General features: G+C 38.2%; 1 protein-coding gene across 1 annotated transcript in view; it reads right to left on the bottom strand.

Moving 5' to 3' along the window:
- The window catches only part of LOC121407016 (kinesin-like protein KIF15), a 46,137-nt gene extending 36,343 nt beyond the window's left edge, over positions 1-9,794 (bottom strand). The window contains exons 1-12 of the mRNA XM_041597908.1: positions 9,683-9,794; positions 7,992-8,031; positions 6,780-6,954; positions 5,683-5,759; positions 5,067-5,104; positions 4,662-4,762; positions 4,098-4,277; positions 3,549-3,650; positions 2,797-3,030; positions 2,142-2,200; positions 1,632-1,695; positions 655-811 (exon numbers count right to left, since the gene is read on the bottom strand). Coding sequence (XP_041453842.1) covers positions 655-811; positions 1,632-1,695; positions 2,142-2,200; positions 2,797-3,030; positions 3,549-3,650; positions 4,098-4,277; positions 4,662-4,762; positions 5,067-5,104; positions 5,683-5,759; positions 6,780-6,954; positions 7,992-8,031; positions 9,683-9,689 — 1,234 coding nt within the window. The 5' untranslated portion in view covers positions 9,690-9,794. The remainder of the gene's footprint in view (positions 1-654; positions 812-1,631; positions 1,696-2,141; positions 2,201-2,796; positions 3,031-3,548; positions 3,651-4,097; positions 4,278-4,661; positions 4,763-5,066; positions 5,105-5,682; positions 5,760-6,779; positions 6,955-7,991; positions 8,032-9,682) is intronic.
- Positions 9,795-20,807: the final 11,013 nt, after the last annotated feature.

Below are 20,807 nucleotides of genomic sequence, written 5' to 3'. Positions count from 1 at the left end.
CCCTCCCATCCATCAAAAACCCATACAAAACAGTACACACACCATACTTCATGAAAGCCATTTCTCAATTCAAGTGAGCCATTTTTATATTAAAATAAAAAAAAAGAGATGGAAATATCATTTGTATCAGTTTGATATAATTTTTACCGGTCATGTCGGTAAAAGTTGAAAAGTTACTGGCCCGACAGCAATTTTTACTGGTCTGGAACCGTCAGACCAGTGCCAGTGTCATGCGCTTCTTTAGGCTTTGATACCTATAGAGTGGTTTCAGATGACATCATATGGACGGAATTACAATCAGACCATAAAAACAAATAATGATTTTTAAATATCCTGGCTTGATTAGTGGAAGCGCCGTGGTGTAGCGGTTATGACTCTCGCCTTGTAATCAGAGGGTCGTGTGTTCGAATCCCACCGTGGCCTAGCGTCCTTTGGCAAGGCGTCAATCCACAATTTGCCACTCCTTACCCAGGTGTTAAATAATATGCCTAGCAATTGAGCCTTGGAACTCTTGTTGGAATGCTCCCCAGGGAGTGTAGATGTGCATACAATGTATGCGGGCATGCAAGGATCCGATGACCTGGGTAATAATATATCTGTAAAACAGTACTTTGTCTTCTAACATGGCTATTTCTTGGAATGATCTATACTCACTCCCAATGCTGCTATTAGAAAGTTGGCTATCTCCAGACTCACTCGGCCCTCTTGGAATGGACCCCTCAGCATCTTTCATAGCCAGGGCTTCCCTCAGCCGCCTAATCTCCGCCTGTAGGTGCAATGTGTTTCCCTGGGTGTCTTCGTTCACTACAGCCTGGCAGGTGGATGATTGGAAAAAAGAGACAGAATAATAGAACAAAATATAGATGTCTCAAATGGAAAATAAAATTGACAATTTTTACTGTACAGTGGCTGTTACAGCCAAGCTTGTCAACTACAGCAACCCAAGAGAAACAGAAAAAGTGGCCACTGGAGACAGCTGGCCTTCAAAGACAGGTTTATAACACATATCACTTTCAAATGGGAGACAAATACATACGGCCACTAAAGACATGTTTTCACTAAAGACTGGTGGCCACTATGACAGGTTTAACTGTAAGTCTAAGATGGAAGTGAGAGTATACAGATAAAGAAAGGAACAAATTATAAACACATCCAATGAAGAATGATATCCTTTACTCGTAATGTGCCATTCACTGTAGTCAGCGAGTGCCATTTTTTCAGAGTCTTTATTTAATTGTTTTATTTATAAAAAAGGGAATCACTCCTGAAACAAAAATGTTAAACCTCTTGACCATGAGCTGAAATGAACAATGGAATCACTCATGCATGCATTGCACTCCTCAAAATTCAATAGGCATAACAATAGCTGTATGACCATTGCATGAAAATGTGTTCATGGCACCCCAGTGGATGCACAGATGTATTCATGGTACGTTAAGGGTTAATTTTTAAACAGTTTGAAAGACTGGCGATGCCAAACAAACAAGAAAGAATGATGCATGGATGGATGGAAGCAAGAAGTCATCAATCTAACAAATAGGAGAGGAGGAACAGATAGAGAGGACTTGTCTATGAATCTCAAGAATACTACCCAACTTGATCAATTGAATGATTGATATTAACATCCTTACCCTATTTTTAATCATCTTTGCTCGCCTTGCGAATTTCAGGGTTGACAGTGTTTCTCCAAAGCACCTACATAAAGAGAAATACAAGGTTTTTATTCCATTTTCACCTGCACATTATGTTACAAATGTAACCTGCCAACACAAAACCAACAAGTTGGCCAATATGAATTTTGAGAAGTCTAACGAGTTTGAAAAAAGCACATCCAAGCACAAGCACAGGCTTTAACCTTTAACTTGTCAAAATTGACTGACAAATACCCACATAATTTTTTTTCAATAAATGATAAACCTAGCATTTAAGTGATTGAAAATCTGATTTAGCACCAAAGAAGATACTCTGGCCAATGGTGAAAGTTAAGCTCTACTTTATAGATTTATGAAACACATTTATAGTTCCCATCCATTTAAATTGTACAAATGTTTTATTCAGCATTTGGATGCTATACATGTTTTCCCAATAAACCATTGTTTATTAAATTGAATTAAATTGAAAATACCCCCTGGTTAACTTACTTGGAATCAGGATGTACATTAGCAATGATGTAAGTCTTAGCGTTGCCTCCTAATGAGTCCTAACAAAACAAGTAAAGAAAGTTTAAAATGCTACAAAACAATCTTCTCCTTCAATGCACATTGCTATTCATTTCATATTTCTTATTCACCTTTTGAAAATTGCATTTGGACATAAAAAGCTCAAAAGGATTATAATGCAGAATGCTGATAAGAGTACGTACACAGGCACTATCAGTAAATACAAACACATCTCATAAACACTTTGCCTTTCTTCAAATACATTCAACAAGGCTTTCACTGGAAAAGGAAATCATGGAAACTACATACATGTGAAAGAAAAAAATTGTGAAGAAAAACAAATTCACATTGTCAACAAAATAAGAAATAAAATGAGACAAGACATATTTGTGGTTCAAGCAGATTTGTGCTTATAATAGCAAACCCCTGTATTTTACTGAACTTAATATATCACATGCTTCAAGTATAATTGAATTTTCAGTCTTTTCAGTATTATTTATCTCTTTGATTGTCACATTTAAAATGTATTTATTTATACCTATGTCATGATGTAAACATGCTAATTTATCATTACTTAATGAATAAAATGCAGAAACTCCTGGAAAAATAAAACACTGATAAGAAAATATAAATTTACCCTAAGGAGGAAGCTAAGCTTGGAGTCTCTGTACGGGACATGTCTCTGCTTGCCATGAGCAATGTCTACTAAAGCCATGATGACGTTGCCTAGGATGGATAAGGACTTGTTGATACTGCCTGCTTCTTTTAACCGGACTCCTATAGCCTTAGTGTCTTTCTGTCTCTCACTTCCGGCAAGGTCAACCAGATGAAGCTGGGACACCCTGATGTTGGACACTCCTGCTTTCTTCTCCTGAAGGATGAATGTTTCAAGGAGAGGAAAGAATTCAAGTCACGATATTTGGTGGTAGGTTACATGGTCAGTAAAAAATATTAACATAAACACACCAAATAGGAAGGTGATCAATGACCCTATCATATCGTCCTTCTGAACATACAGCATAAAAATAAAAACCTATACATTACCATAAGAACAGCTTCTGGTACTCTAAGAATGTATGTTGCACTTTTCACAACAAATGCAATGTGTGCACCAAGTATAATTAGCACTGGGCAAAAAAATGAGGAAGATGTTTGATCTTATTTTTTTTCACTTAGTACCATAACATATCAATACATGGCAACAAAGAACACAACACATTGATGCAATGTCTCTCGCATGTCTTCATTTTAAGACCAATGAGTGCTTGAAGGTGAATATTAAGGAAGTTTGCCCCTCCCCAAGATTTATCCTCACATCAAGGATCTAGTAAGTTATGTTACCCATCACATTAATCAACATTGTGTAAATAGAATGGTAGAATCTCCTACCTTTGATTCTATGGAGACGGTGAATACTGCATGGCTCCTGGAACTTTCTCTGTTCATAGAGGTCGCTGCTACTCTCCTGTTATGCCACCCAGCTGTCAGAACCTGAAAATAAAAGTAAAGCCCATGTTCGTATTTGTAAGAGTGTACAATTATTGACTGGTCTTCTTATCTTACCTGACCGATGAAATGGTGCATGAAAAGATCCTTAAACATGGTAATATTGCAACGATTTGATAGACCCGGAGGTGTTTTACAAAGAGTTAACTGTAACTTAGTGTCATGCTTAAATGCAGACGTTCACATGTCACGTAACACGTTATCTGATTGATGGATACAGGTGTGCATGATCTGACCAATGTGGTGATGCGTTGCATCCTGCATGGAACTAGGAAACTAATTCAAAACTAGTGCCACTCAAGTCACACTTATATCTTTGTGAAACATCACCAGTCTGTTTACATTTTATGCAATGGCTATCCAACTGAATACAAACTGCAAAGGGTTATTAAAAATTTTGATACTATTTCAGATGTCAGTGTAAAAACTTACACCATAGGCCTCACTAGGGCTGCCAACTGCCTTCTCGATCAGTCCATCCACAAAGACTCCTTTCTTCATGTTCTCCCTGAGGTGGAGCCCCATGGAGGCAGGATCCAGGAGGTCATATATCTGCTCGTTGTAAATCTCCAGAAAGGAGCAACGACATAGGAACTCGTAACGGTTGCCATGCTGTAGGGAAAGAGGTGTGGGGGAGAATGACAGATAGGTTGGTGATTACATAAGGATGAAAGAAAGAAGGGCACTAAGATAATGGGAATGGCATACTGGTTGGGGGATCGGGTGGGGAACTGGAGACCTCTTTCCCACCCCACCCTAACAAAAATGTAGACAAAAGGAGTAGTTCTGTTGAAAGGTAAGGTCCAGTAAAATAGTTGATTTGAAAAAGATTACATGAAACTATATATGAATAATACTGAAAATTCCAAACTATTATCATGCGTTTCTATACCTATTAATTAAAAGACCTTTATACAGGGTAACATCTTCCTAATACATTGTTTTTTAACAGTCTAAAAGACACAATTCTAGACAGACTGAAACAAAAACGAATACCTTTTCCCTTTCTCTGTTCACCAGACTGAAGAGGTACTCAAAACTTCTTGGGATCACTCCTCGTAATTCATGATGAAAGTTATCTCCATCCTCACAGGGTCCTGTGAAAAAAAATAGAAAAAATGTATCATTTATGCCCTGTTTATATATATAGTCTGCCATCATCATAGGGTGGGTGATCATATCTTGCTACTTGTACAACTTCTTTTGGGTCACAATGAACTTAATGAACTGTACTTACATATTCATACACATTCATACAGGTGTATATAAAAACTGATCAGGTCAATTTATCGCACTAAAGACAAAATGGGACAGCGTGATGGACGTCCCAATGTATGATGTCTTCAGCTAACCACATATGGTGGGAGATAGGTGTGATAAATCATTCTTCATTAGACTTACCAAGCATAGTGAATGTCTTGCCAGAGCCAGTCTGCCCACTATAAAAGGGAAATGAAGTGAAAAAAGAAATTAGACAAGAGGTATTTTAATAAAACACTGAGCTGGCTTCAAATCATGCCAATTGTACAATTGCAATATCTTTTCTATTAGGAAGCCTATTCACTTTTCAACGTACCATGGATAAGTGTAAGATACATTGCAATTTAAGTAATAATGCTCACGATTTTTACAATTTTTTTCAGAGTGCCATGTTCTGGGCATTATTCTCATCAAATATAACATAGTTCATTAAAATTGGATCCCATATCAATCATACATTGTAAATCATGCAGTCTTTGAGTGTCTTCGAAAAGCAGGACTTTCCAGAGCAGAAGATATCAATTTCCTTGACTCTGTGATCACATCACACCAATCAACAAAGATGATCAGAGCCTCATTCACAGGGATGACCTAAGCAGCTAGCACCAACAAGCTAACTGAAAATTTGATTTTTTTTTTCATGACTTCCAAAAGAAGAAAATGAGTAGTATCCTAACCAAATCTCACCATAATTAGAGTTGAAATTTACATACACAACCAAAAAAGGGGTTTATTCATGGGCAAGAGTCATACTTACTAGGCAAAGATGGTTCCATTGTAGCCTCCGACACAACTTTCAATAATCCTCTTTCCCACAGCAGTGAAGACTGATTCCTATACAGAATGTATTGAAGAGACAGCAATGCCATGTAAATCCTTTGATTGAAATGGAATCACTTTCCATCTTCACATTTTGTTTTCACTTGCCCACCACCAGTCAATTTGTTCTCTTTTTTATTCCCTTGTCTCTCTCTCTCTCTGAGTTCCATCCCCAAACTACATCAGTCTCCATCTGATTTTTCCGATAGTGCTCAAGATTCATTAATTTCATTAATAAACTGATTTATAAATTCTAAGCTGTTAGTGTTAGGCCCATATTCACAATTTGAGAGATTAATTCAGCATGTGCACTGCAAAAAGCCAAATGATAAATATATTCTTTGGATCCGTCACTAAATATCAAGCACAATTATACATGTAATCTGCCTAGCCCATGGCTTAGTACTATCCTCTCCTGGTCTAAACTTCTTTTATGAATTTGGGCTTTCAAGTTTCAAATACTCATCAGACCAGGGTGATATTTCATTAAGAATTGCGTTGCATATGATTTTTTTATAGATTTCTTTGATACTTTGCAATTATCTAGAGCTGTGGCAGGCCCAAGGTCATTTAAAACAAGTTCTGTAAAGACCACTGCACACCTTTGGACGGTTCGTGATCCGATTTTGGAACACATCGCATTTAGCCCACTTTCTGTAAATATGAATGGAACATATCATTTTATTTGAGGTTAAAAATAATTGAAAGAATACTTATATACATGTAACCATTTTGAAAGATTGCAAGCCTTTATGTTGGAGTAAAGGCCAAATTAGTTTCAAATCATAGCCAATGGTACAACTTCTGACATAATTACAACTAGATATTAAATTTGCTTTTATTCTAAGGATGATAGAATAGTCACAGATTTGAACATACATGTAGGTATTCGTACGATGATTTCGAAAATTACACAGTAAGATATTCAAAGTCTCAATATTAGCATCAAAGTCTACTACATTTTATTCTGAAATCGGGTCGCAGACCAATCATATGGTGTGTGGTCGCCTTAATAAAGGTCCTAGGACCCCTTACCTGTGTGGTATTTGAATCAGTCACATGATCATAGGTGAAGACCTTGGGTTCCGGCTTGGAGTGCATGATGATGGTGTCTGGCATCCGCACCTCCAGACACTGCCCAAAGTCCATGTCAGCATCATGGCTCTCTGATGGCCTCACCCGAACAAATACCTGGATGGAATCACCCTCACTTGATGGCACAAAAAAAAATCAATTTTTGTAAATATTATACTTGTACATGTGCACATACCGTAGATGCAATTTAGAATTAATCCCCCAAAAAGGAATTTTGAAAATCATCAGAATGGCCCATTTTGTTAACATAACAGGTTATTTTTATTTCAGAAAAATAATTCTGGCTAAGTAATTGTGATGTATAGACTGCAGTAGAATATCTGTTGTACACGTGAGACTCCCTTTCCTATTTTTGTATGAAAAGACTGTAAATAGAAATGTAGTAGTTTTCTATTATGCAGCTTTTGCACCACAATGTAGAATGCATTCAGGAACATGTCAGATACATGGAATGATAATGCCTGTCAAATGACAATGAGCAGTTATGAGGTCTTTGTCAAATGTAGGTGAATCATCCCAAGTTTCGGAGCTGATGAAAAATTGCAAATAAATTGTTTGTCCAGGGTCCAAAGTGCCGTTTTGATTCACCAATTTTGACAAAGACTTCTTGGTTGCTCTTTGTCATGAAGGGCATTCAACAAACATTTTGTACATACAGGAACGTTCTTGAAAACATTCTTCGTCGCAATGAAAACTCCCTATACTATTGAACCACCCCCCCTGCGACAAATGTTGATAGTCAATAACCGTTGGGACATATTTTGTGTATTTTATATATATATGCTTACTACATGTATCTTGTCTCCAGAATGCCTACATTGTACTTCAGCTGTATTATAAAAATCATTCTGATCTCATGTTAGGCCAACAGTTATTTCAAGCTCAGTGTTGACAATTGACATCATGGTGTTGGTGAGCACTTAGCATTTTTTTCACATCAGCGCAGCACCAAACTTAAATGAATCTGGTCCTCACCTGAATCTCTTAAGGTGCAGTGTCAAATTACACATACAGATCTAATGTGATTTGGTTTACTTTTATGAAATCAAATCAAGTTTTGGTGAAAGGGAAGGCAATCTGATTCATGCTTACACCAACACCAGCAATAAACTTGAAATCACCCATTGTAAGAATCAACAGGAAATACATTACCTTGCATTGTTGTTAGCTGGAGGTTGCCCCTTGTCCTTCTCTGTAAAATGAAACAAAAATCAAGACACTTTAGATGTAGAAAAATTAGAAATCATATTGGGGGAAATGAAAGTTCATACACATCAGCCTGGCTATGAAAGATTGGGGACTAAGTCCCTCTCACTGCATGCAAGATGGCTAGTCATTGGTGTAGGAGAAAGAAAAACATGTTATAATTATATATAAAAACTCCTTTAAACAGATGGATTTCAGCTGTCTAACTTAACTAAAACTGACCAATAGTTTGAAACTTGCAAAACCCTGAATCATGACATGATTTGGACATCATACCGGGAAAAAAATTCAACGGGCAATATAACACAAAGTGTGACAAAAATCAGCAAGAGAGAGAAAAAAAATTATTAAGGCATATGAACATCAAGATTGACTTGAATTTTGCCAGGACCAGCAGATACAATACACCGGGTGAACATCCTACTCTTTGACAAATAGTGTATTGGTTTTAACGTGCATAGGTTATGACTCTCCTATACACGGGACCAACATTTGCGTCCTTTCCGATGGACAGAGTGTTTTCCAACTGCATGATCCACACCTGCACTGAATACAGTGGTGAGGCACGCGAACACACAACGCTATAGCATCAGATTTTTTGTTAGACGCGTTTCGGCATGAGCGGGACTCAAACCCCTCACGTTGAGATTGAGATCTACGATCTTATCCGAAAAATGCGCTTAACCGACTGAGCTAGGTTGCCTCCGAAGAAGATCATTTGTAAGGTCATGTTGTTGTATGAGTTTTTATATTTGATGACACAAAGCGACACCTATTGTCACTCGGGAGTGTCAGAACGAGTTACCAAAAATTTGAGAATTTCAATTTCATAAAATATCACATTCTTTTTCATAAAACATGCATTCTTCAAATCCACAAAGCACATTCAATATATCTTATTCAAATTAAGCCAACATTACACAATTCGCCATTATGCGTTGGCCCCCTTTTCAAATTCAATCCTGTGGCTGCGGCCATGAATGAAGATGAAAATGAATGATCCTGGCCTGTCAGTCTCCATGGTCTCTGACTCTGCCATGATCATGATGATAAACATGAAAAATGTCCATGGCATTATTGTGATATTGGAAACCACCATTCACTTCATACAGCAGCGCTTTATTCAGTCACACGCACAGTTCCTTATTTCCACCTCCATTCACTGTGTACACAAGTGCGCGTACACAAATCGACAAGTGGTTCCCGAAACCACGATTTGCCTATGTCCATCACCATCACCATGAGATGAGTGACCATGCACATGATTGATAACAAATGCTAATTGCAATAAGCATTCTATCCCAGATTCCCCACAAGAAATCTCTGATCTGAACTGATGTGACTGAGGTCTGAGCTCAGCTGAGACTGAGTGACGATGGCATTGACCCGTCCGGACAGTCAATCAATGTCGATGATGTATGACAGTCTTGACTCTTGTGCTCGCCGCCAGGCCACGGAGCGGAGAGCCGCTTATTGGCCAGGCGGCTGATGATGGGGAAGTCCTACCACAGGCTACCGCTGACTGGCACTGGACTCTTGGATTTCCAGGCGCGGAGTTTTATGAATAAAAACAATCCTACAAAGATAAGCTAATGCATTACATTCAGATGAACCATGCAATAAACATCAAAACTTACTACTCATGTCAGTTCCGCCGTAAATTCATTAATGACACTAAATTATGATGTTTATATTATGAACGTTTCTGCCAGGTCTGTTCGAAATTTGCCTCCAAAACGTGAAATTTAGAGCGCCAGCTACGCCGGTACCGGTACCGTACGCGGTAATTCCGTGCTAGCTGGTAAGAATTTGTGGTTGGGGCCGGGGGCCCAATTAAGAAAAATTATAAAGATAATGTCAATAAAATAAAAGCATAGCCATGGGAAGCGGGATGCTGGGCACTGGCATAAATCTGGTCCGTGCAGAGGGGGGGGGGATGATAGCAATATATTGACTGAAAATTCAAAATTTTGGGGACACCCAACACTAAGACTTATGTTGGGGGTAGGCCCTACTGTGTACCTGTCCGTGTACATTATTCTCGCGATCAATGGCTATGAATTATAATCATTATGGATTTGTTGTGATATACAGTATTAAATTACAGCTAATATCAGTATGTGAGAGAGCGAAGCGAGCGAGAATTTTTTCACTAAACGAAATACAGAATGATGACCTAAATTGACTTCGAAGCGGTGTGGCGAGTGAGCGTAGTGAGTGAACCTTGAAAAAAGTATTTTCAAATTTCAACTGAAAGTACATATATCCGGGGCCGCGGGTTTAACTTTTAGCTCTTCGAGCAGCCGTGAGATGAAATTGGATGGCATCACCCCTCCCAAAAAGAGATATTAATAATTGAATATAAAATGAACGATTATGATGATAATAATTATCAAACGGTTCTGGCCCCCATCTCACTAGGATGTCGATCATGGCGACCATGGCGATCTGTCTAAATCCCGCAAAGCGCAGCAGAATCGTCCTCGAATTCTATTTTTAGCCTGCGAGGCGATTGCACTGCAACTTCACTGCGACGGACCTGAGCTGAACTCGATGGTAATACGCTGATAGTACGACGCTGCCACTCTCTTGCCACGATTTGAGGCAGATGTGATGCGCTGCTTCTGCGATCAAAGCGACCGTACAACGAGGCTCATACACTAATCAGGACCTCGGTACGGTGGTGCTACGAATGGAGCGATTGTGTTACGTTCATGATGGGCTCTTGAAACGATTTCAAGCAATCGGCATATTAATCGCGGCACATGAGACATTTTTAGTCGATTGCCAACCTCCGACCAAGATAGATGTCCAGAATTTGGTTGGACTTATGCATCTTAGCATTATACAACAACATCAGTTAGAAGTTGAATATGAGGACCTGATACGAGGACAGGAGAAGGAGGAGGCCAAAAAGATACTGGGTCCGATCCTGGCTGTCTTTAAGTGATAATATAAAATATCTATTAAAATTTCATTCAAAAAATGTCGATGAGCTTAATAGTTAATATGAGGGATGCATCCCGAATTTCATAAAAGAGCATAAAAATCTTTGATATTCTGTTTATTTTTTTCCACAAAAGTTTGTCACTCAAAATTGTTAGGTAGATTCTTTTCAAATTTGCTTACAAGAAGACTACTGATGTGAGAGCATTCATAAGGGGGGGGGGGGGCACAATGCCAGAATCCAGTGTGCTTTCCCAATCAATACATCAGCATGATCAGTGATCGAATCATTTACAAAATTTTAATATTGTCTGTCACTGTAGTTAGAATTCATTCTATTTTTAAAACATAGTCGATTTATATATTTTTGCGGAGGTAACCCATTTCGTCATCAAAACATGTGAGCGTGTTTTTTTTTCTCTCTTTCAAGCTGGCTCAGCAATTAGATTTTCATCCTCCTACTATTACCTCCTCCTCCTCCTCTTCCTCCTCTACCACCACCATAACCTCTTATTCTTCCTCTTTGACCGCCGGCATAAGAGCTTGGGCAGTTTCCCCTTTTTGGTCCTTTTTCTGGGAGGTATATTTGAAAACGTCGTGGTGTTGCCTCGTAATCTGTTGAAAATGTGAAAATCCGCCACCATCGGCATGGCGTTTTATAGCAGCGCGGACGGTCGCTGCTCAATCGCTGCCCAGTCATCAGCGGCGCAGCAAAAGCGCAACGCGAATGCCTACAGCGGGCTGAGAACGTGTTCCACATGCCACCCAAAAGGAAAGCGTCGCGGTGTGAAGCGTGTCGAGCGCAAGGCAGTCGCCTTGTAAACGGAAGCAGCGTAGCAGAATTGTCTTGGGAACGGGCCTGAAAACACGGGCGATCGGTGCTGCTTTTAATGCGCTTCTACTACGCGTTATGCGTTGGAGCTCCGTTACAGCTACGAATACGTCGTTTGTAATACGCCCTTGATGACGCGATTATGATGCGCTTTAGCACCTCCGCGATCTCGCTACGTAAGTTTTGTTTTGTGGCGACCAGGAAGATGGTGGCGATCCTTGCCGCTTCAGAAAAGATCAAGGTACGACTGAGAAGATTGAAAAGATCAAGCTACGATATACCACTCTTTGTCGATTTTTGACGATCGCAGCGGAATCGCCATCTAGTGAGATGGGGGTATTATAAATCACTTTTACGTGTATCTGCTAAGAAGACACTCCTGGCAGGAATCTACTTCATATAGGCCTCCCCAAGCTTTAAAATATCCCAGATTCCCAGTAAACAAGGCGCTTTCTTTCTGGGAATAAATACCTGCTGCTGTACCCATTTACTTGACATGGGTCGAGTGTGCTTAATGAAGATTAAAGGGATGGTCCGGGCTGAAAATATTTATATCTTAATACCTAGAGTAGAATTCACTGAGCAAAATGCCGAAAATAGCTATAAATACTTTCAGCCCGGACTGGTATATTTCCACCTCAAACCTTGTGAACATTAAAATATAAAGACCATAACATCCCATTACCCCCATACCTTATATCCTCACCCTCCTCCCATGGAAGTCCATCCATCCTGACGAAATGCTAATTAGGATTCGTTGGTCATGTCTCCGATATTGACCAAACAAAGGGAAATTCTATGGGGACACAAGTGGCACAGCTGCACCCCCCCCCCCCCGCATTTGCCCCAATTTGATAATGCGCCGTCTCTCATTGCATGACTTGTGCCGATAATTTCTCAGAGATTTCAAGAAATTCTGTAATTTCTGACATTTTTCTCTTTTTTGGGGGGGGGGGGGGTCAATGTCCTGAAGCATAATAAGGTGCCCTGTTATTTACTTTGCAGACAACCTTTAATAGGGGAAACAATCAAGAAACCAAATTTGCAGGTTACTTTCCTGCATTATCTCTGCATAAACTATACTTTAAAAATGCACATTATTATGCTTATGCGTGGAGCCAGAATATAATTAGTAGCTAGGGGATGCCCTCGTCGAAAATTTGCATTTTGCTTCGGACCCCAGACCCCAGTTATGTTTATGAAAGGACAGTCACAGTGTCTCCTTTTGGGGAGAGGAGCAGGCGCGGTTCTAAACTATAAGTTTTTTTATGGGGGGGGGGGGGCTTCTGGGGGCTTGAGAAGTTTTCGACGTTGTTTTATTATAATACAATGAAAATGGCCTATTTTGGGTTGCCTTATACTGACCAAGCAGCCTTCCTCCCTCCCCCGTATAAAAACATTCCCAATATCATTACGTTGGAGCGTATTGTCCGAGCGAAAAAAAATCACATTTTAAAATGCTTGAGAATTATTCATCTATAACATGCTTCTTGGCCTGATGAGTGTACGTAGATGAGGGCATTGAGGGTAAGGACTTTCTCCAGGCTTTTATTCCACAAAATTTCGAGACAAAAAGGTGAGATGGGGTTTTAATGCTAATGACACCCATTGAAAATATACGAGGGAATGTCTGAAGTGAAACCTTGCATGTGGAGCACTTCATGAACTTTATGTTTGAAAAACATCTGAAAGCGCTATAAAACCATCAAACTTCGCATAAAAATATCATTAAAGATATAGATTTGATTTTTTTTGTGCTTCCCGTGCAAAATTCTGCATAATATATAGTTTTGCGCGCTACCTCTCGCCACCCAAAACAAAGAAAGACATTCCTGACTCCAAACCAATATTTTGTTAGTTTAGCCTCAATCGGGGAAAAAGAGTCATTGAATTGAAAAAAATGAAGAGTCACAGAGTCATTTAATATATATACATATGTATATCCTAAAGAATGACAAAAATTCGGAGCGTTTTTGACAAAACACGGAAATATTTAGAGTTAAAACTTCAACTAGAGCATAAGTATTGTTATATTCGTGGTGCGTAAAGTCCATAGTGAGACAACATGAATGGAATGCTACATCAATCAATACATAAAAATTGTATACGCATATAGGACATATAATTCTATTTTTTTCTTTGTGGTCGAATTTTTTTGGGGGGAGGCTTAAGATATTTTTTTGAGGGGGGAGGGGCTTCAGTCCCAAAGCCCCCCCCCCCTAAAACCGCGCCTGGAGAGGAGATTGTCATATTTGTAATATATTTAATTTCTGCTTGTCAAAAAAGCAAAAATTCGTCCACTCTTAAAATTCGTGCCTCGTCCCCTAATTCAAAAAGTGCCATCTTGTATCCGCCACTGTGTCATCTCATTCTAATGAGGTTGAGGTGATGCCCATTCCAATGCAGTCAAGCAGAAATCCCAAGGAACCATTTTAATGAGAACGGCAGTGGAGTAGAGAGTGGATGCAAGCATAGAAATCTCAAAAGTTATGACGTCATCAAACGTCATGGATACAGATCATATCATAAACACACCCGATTCCCTGTGATTGGGATGATGAATGGATGTTGGATACAAATGTTTCAAAGGTTAAAATACTTAACAAGTGAAAAATGATTCCATTAATTCCCATTTAATACACAAAAAGAAAAGAAGACGTGTCATGATTATTTTGTGTATAGTTTTTTAGTTTACATCATGTTGATTTTGAATTTGAAAGACTTCCTATTTCTATTAAAGGCTTACATTCTTTGATTCGTATATACATTCGTAATTCCGAAGCTTCGTCATTCCGAAGGTTCGGATATTCCTAAGGTTCGTAGATCCGAAAGCGAAATAAGGTTCGTTGTTCCGAAGGTTCGACAATCCGAAAACGAAATGAGTTTCGTTGTTCATTTCGTTTTCGGACAAACGAACCTTCATAATTACGAACCTCATTTCGTTTTCGGATTAACGAACCTTCGGAACAACGAACCTCATTTCGTTTTCGGAATAACGAACCTTCGGAATTACGTCTCAAATTTTCGGATTAACGAACCCTTTTTCGTTTTCGGATTAACGAACATCGAGGTATAGGCAATTTATGTGTTTCGGAATTACGAAGTGTAACCTCTTTAATTAAAGCAGGGTATAATGATCTATGCACGGTGTCAAACAGAAGAATTTCCTTAAAATGTCATTGTTTTTAATAAGTTGAGACTAAATAGTAGATAGAGGGGAGAGACACAGGGATACCTTTGTGATATATTTTTTTAATCTAAAATATCTTTTTTTTTTCTTTCTTTCTTTTTTTTTTATACTTATTTTTATTTTCCATGTTGTAGGTTTGGGATTTTTGCATTTATCGATAATTTAGAAAAATATCAAACCTACCATATAGTATTTTGAACCATACATGATTTCAGAGAGTGGTAAAGCTGAAAAGACATTATCTTTTTTTATATTCTGTTTCTATACTGCACCAAATTTTATTTCACCCATTATTATGTCGGCACCGTGGCGCACCGCCCCTCTGAGAATCACATAACACAGAATATAGATGACGGTCAAGTAAGTAATCAAATTGGTCAAATCATCACTTTTTAATAATTCCGCCCTCAAAGCTCCTCTTTTCATTGTCAAGGTAAACGTGGCTAGCTCGGCACGTGGATAACACATGTTGATTTTTCACACTTCGTAGCGAATTCGTCAACCGACCCACATTTTTTTGGTGTCTTTTTTCTCAATAAGTGTGGAAAGGACGTGAACTCTGCACAGAAATCAAAGCCTATTATAACTTCGTACAAGCTAAAGATTCGAAGGTTTATACTAATTGTAAAATTACTGTAAACTTAGATCAGTCATTGATAGAGCTCATGATGTCAAACACCAATACAAAATACCGGTTTAAATATAATCATACCTTTCTCAAATTGGAATTCGTTTTGTAAAAGCTGCTGTGGAAAAACCCAGCGCATATTATGTTATCCATTAAGAAAAAATAAGACGCATTTTGCATCAAACATGTTAAACATGAAAATCAAAAGAAGTAAAAACTTTTATTTAAAGTTCGGCATAAAATTAGATTTTCCTATGCGGCAAGCCCTGTGGTCGGAGAAAAGTCCAAATCGGATTCCAGTCGCAGCCGATGATGACGTCATTACGATTTGGAATTGAATTTGATTTTTTTTTCATACAGGGATGAGAGAGAGAGGGGGGGGGGGGCGGAGGACATGGAGTATCATCGGAGTAAAATTTTGAACTTTTAGGGGCTGCATCACGCATGAGTGCTATCAGATACCCATTAGCAGTGTTTACATCATCATTTACCCCCATTCATTGGAATGATGACGAGATATCCTTTCTAGCGGGAAAAAAGGAAGAATCTGTAATCATTAACCCCTCTTCAGCAAGGTTTTCCGCCGGGAAACTACTCGGATGAAGATTGTGGCGACCCTGTGCCCATGGTCGAATCATTGTTGATCATTCATCTTCGTCGGGAACAGGAAAGGTTATTACAACCAGTGGCGGATGGTGAATTTTGTGTAGAATTGTTTTAGCTTCCCAAATTTCTGGGAACCAACTGCCTTTGCCCCCCCCCCATGTGCACAGCCATTACCAAATACATAAACAACCGTTCACGCATCTGTGTCATGTGTGTACAGAGAAAAATAAGGTTCGGACAGGCCGGGTTCCGTTCTGACATGCACCAAGGCGTCGTTGACGTCTATTGGAAAGAGAACTGTTTTTTAAACACGATTTGCCGGCAGTTGCCAATTTGGTTAGTCTTTTCTTCCATGGATACACATTTGTATATGAAAAAATAAGGGGTGACGCCACTTTGCTATTTTCCCATCTGGCATTTCATCTCCCATGCTCGAAGTAACTCGACCGCGGACTACCCTGGACACTTCCTAGTGCTTTGTTTTTTCTTTCCCAGGGGTGACTTGGTCTCTTTTTCTTTTGTTTCGAAATTTAATCATTTTAGTGCACTGATAACTTTAATAATAACAATGGATAACTATGTTAGCCACCTCTGGACCCTCACTGCCTATGTAGACCCGAGAATTTATTTCCTAAATTGGTCATATATCTGAAAGATGTCCGCCATGATAGCCTTATTACAATACTTTATTCTTATGATATTTTTACAATTTTTTTACGTTTTAATTAATGTATACACTCTAAAAAATATTGTGTAAAAATGTTCCATGAGGATAATTATTTGTCCAACCAACATTGGGCATTTGCTTAGGACTTGTTTATTCATCCAGTGTGATGAAAATTTTGCCCATAGCATCCTTAATTAATTGCTGCTTATTTTTTAACCTTACTGGACAATAATTATGCTTCCGCAATGGATAAAGTACTGCCCAAAAATGATTATACACATAATTCATTATTTATTTTGGCATTTCACATCTTTATCCAGAGTAGCCTGTTCAGCTTTATACAAACAAATATGTAAAATTACACAATATATACAATTAAAATATTCATTAAAAATCGCTGGTCTTCCACAGGGCTCTGCATAAATACCAAAAAACATATAATTCATAACATAAAGAAAACATAAGTAAAGAAAACATATATACACATCAAAATAAGATTTGGAATGAGAAAGTAAAAGGACATGGTAAGATAGGAAGAAAGAGATAGAGAGAGAGAAAGGGGGCAGAGGTAAACAGAGAGAGAGAGAGTTCAGGAGCAAAGGTAATTATGTAATATTTGACCAGTCAGGCATATTCTTATGAATAGCATATAGCATATAGCATGGTGGTAAAAAAATTTACCCAATATTTTGCACAGAGTAAATATACCATCGTTCTTCTTTTATTACATCGTACACGAGAGGTTGAACTCTGTTTGGTATTTTCAGAGCATTGGTTTAGTTACCCTACATGTTTACTGAGTGTCGAGTTTTTCACCAAGCGCAAATAGCTTTATTCCTGCACAGTACCCTCTTAATTCTTGTAAATTAAAATAAATGGATAATAAAAGTATAATGAATTTCAATGAATTTCTTGGTGCATTATGATTTATCATGATGATTGTAGTAGTTCTATGGTATAAGCTAGCCAAAACGTAGCACTCCATAGAAGTTTCTTGTTTAATTTGGAGCTCAACCCGGGTATAATAACCAGAATATCATAATCTTTACAAATGATCTACATTACTCCTTCTTGAAAATTGCACAAGTTATTTTTTGTTTTGCCAAAATTGAAGTTTCCGACGAAGTGTATAATTTTCTTCCAGGAATCCTCTCGCTCGTTTATCTCTTTTATGATATAGTCAACCATTGGCAGTCTGGTCAGAATGTTTGCTTTCATTTGTTTATTTCAATTTTAACATTTTCAGTTATAACCAGTGACGAATCCAGCTAGGCGGACCTAAGGGGCGCACCCCCGCTTATAAAGTAAGAATTGCTCGTTGAACGAAATATTGCAAAGAAAAATTTCATCTGCATCCTTCTTTGTTAAAAACCTGGATCCATCACTGTTAACATATTATCTGATTATTTTTATTCTTAGGATCATTAAAGGACAAGTCCACCCCAAAAGTTGATTTGAATAAAAAGAGAAAAATCCAACAAGCATAACACTGAATATTTAATCAAAATCGAATGTAAAAAAGAAAGTTACGACATTTAAAAGTTTCGGTTAATATACAAAAAACATTTTTATTCACAGCCTTGTCGCTGTGCCAGAGACTTATGACATCATTCACTCGCCATTTCCGTTGTATTGTTATAATATGGAATACTCTAAATCTCTGAAACAAAGTTTTCTTCCTCCATGAACAGGTTGAATTACCATTGTATTAACATTTTCTTGTTCAGTCAAGTTCGTCTCTGTAAAAATTGAAATTGAGTGTATAATTCAAACAATAAACAAGCAAAAGAAATAGTGAGTGATGGACATCATCGATTTTCTCATTTCCATGTCACCGAGTTACCCATACAGCCATGACAACTGTTTTGTGAAAATAACGAAACTTTAAAATCTCATAACTTTCTTATCTAATATCCGATTTTGATGAAATTTTTCAGTTTTATTCTTAATTGATTTTTATCTATTAATTTATATCAACATTTTCCTGGGGTAGACTTGGCCTTTAACATGTATACACATTCACACACAGTGAATGAAAGGGTGAGGGGAGCAACAAAATGCAGAGCTTGTAGGGTGTAGGCCCCCTGTATAAGGAGTAATCACTATATATAAATTATTGTTTTATTCAAGAAAAAAAGTTTTTATTTTACATCTGCATACACATCTCTTCAAAAGTAAAAACCAAAATTGTTCAGATACCATTCGTTTGAACACCTTTCTCAGATGTTACCCCTCAACTGGTTTTGAACACTCAAATCGTCGTTCCTGATATGGAGACTACAAATCTTGAAATATTCCAGAGAAACTTGACATTCCTCTCTGGTTTCTTGTCATCTCCCCGCCTTCAATTGTTTACTGCGGCATGCGTCTTCCGCAGTCTCATCGTCGATAATAAGTAATAAATCACAGCCAATTTGCACCATCCATCTAATTGGTACCCATCAATCAATTGCCCCCCCCCCCCCCTGTATGTCGGCACGGTCAGGTTGTTTGCTCCTAAAGCAGCGGCAGCATCTCATGTTCAAGACGATTTCGAATCAGGCACTCATCAGTGCTCATGCGCAGATCGTCACTTACCGCCAGCCACCATCTGTTGACGTTGTCATGCACGAAGGAGCTCATTTATAAATCGTTTGATGAAGGAAAGTCCTTGATAAAATAAGATGCTGAGATTATTTCTGTTCTCAGTCGGTTTTACACCTCATCAGAACATTTAGTTCGGATACCTGCTGGAAAAACTTCGATCAAAATTTCACCTGCAGGATCTATCAGCAGTATTGATGCTTTAGAAAAACTCTGATCTATTGTATAAAAAAGTGCAAAAAAAGGCAGTGCACAAATAGAAAATACGAATAAATTATGTATATGCAATTGACCCGTTTGGGTGACTGTGAGACACCAATGATTATTTTGAAATAAGCGAAAATCTGGAAATTTCGTTCTTCATGATAAGAAGTTTAATCCCGTTGAGTTCGATGGAGGCTCCAAAAAACGCGCAGAAGTCGCTAAATTGATATTGGATATAGAAATGGAGACAAGCCCTGTATGACTTTAGAAAATGGTGGTGCACTACTTGGCTAACTAAGCTTCGATCGAGAAGCTGAATCCCATAAAGGACAAAATTCGGCAAAGGATTGTAATTTATTGGATGAATATGAAAACTTTAGCGATTCAAAGTGTTATTTTTGTTAAATATCCAACCGTTTTGTGTTTTTGCTTGATATCATCAGGAATATTTAACATCGATTGAAACCGTGAGCACGACCACCGGTTAGGTTATTAGAACCGAAGTCAGTGGATACGAAATGTGACTTTGGTTGATATAGAGAAAGGAGATTTAGCTGAGATAATGCCTTCGTTTCAAGCAATAATCATTGAATTGATTTAATAAATTGATTGAATTATACCATCGCTTGGCTTGTTATCAACCAAATAATTCATAGGCTTCGTTAAACGCATGATGCACCCATATTCTGGCAATCATTAGCCATACCAATTAAAAATCTCCATCAGTGCCCAGAGATCATTCGTGTTTGTCGTTGTTTGAATGTTGATTGAATTCATCAAAGCAGTGGATTGATGCAGACATTACCCATAATTTGCGTCGACAGTCAGGAAATCGACTATATAATTGTTTGCTTTAAAGGAAGTCGTCCGATGGCAATTGTAGACAAGCTGCCACTCTCTTGTTTTAGGTCAACAGTATTGACCAGATGACTGATGATCTGATATGTGGTATATGATACTTTTGATAGTTCAAACAATTTTATGTGGGAAGTCATAATACTATCGAAGTATGAAACTTAGTTCTACCTAATATCTAAGGTCGATAGTACTTGATTCGTGGAACATCTTTTTTTTCGAGAGTACCTGTTTCAATCAATTGGTAACTA

This window comes from Lytechinus variegatus, chromosome 2 (genome assembly GCF_018143015.1).
Source record: "Lytechinus variegatus isolate NC3 chromosome 2, Lvar_3.0, whole genome shotgun sequence".
Classification (NCBI taxonomy): domain Eukaryota; kingdom Metazoa; phylum Echinodermata; class Echinoidea; order Temnopleuroida; family Toxopneustidae; genus Lytechinus; species Lytechinus variegatus.
The sequence above is the reverse complement of the archived record's forward strand: the minus strand, read 5'-3'. Positions and strand labels throughout refer to the sequence as shown.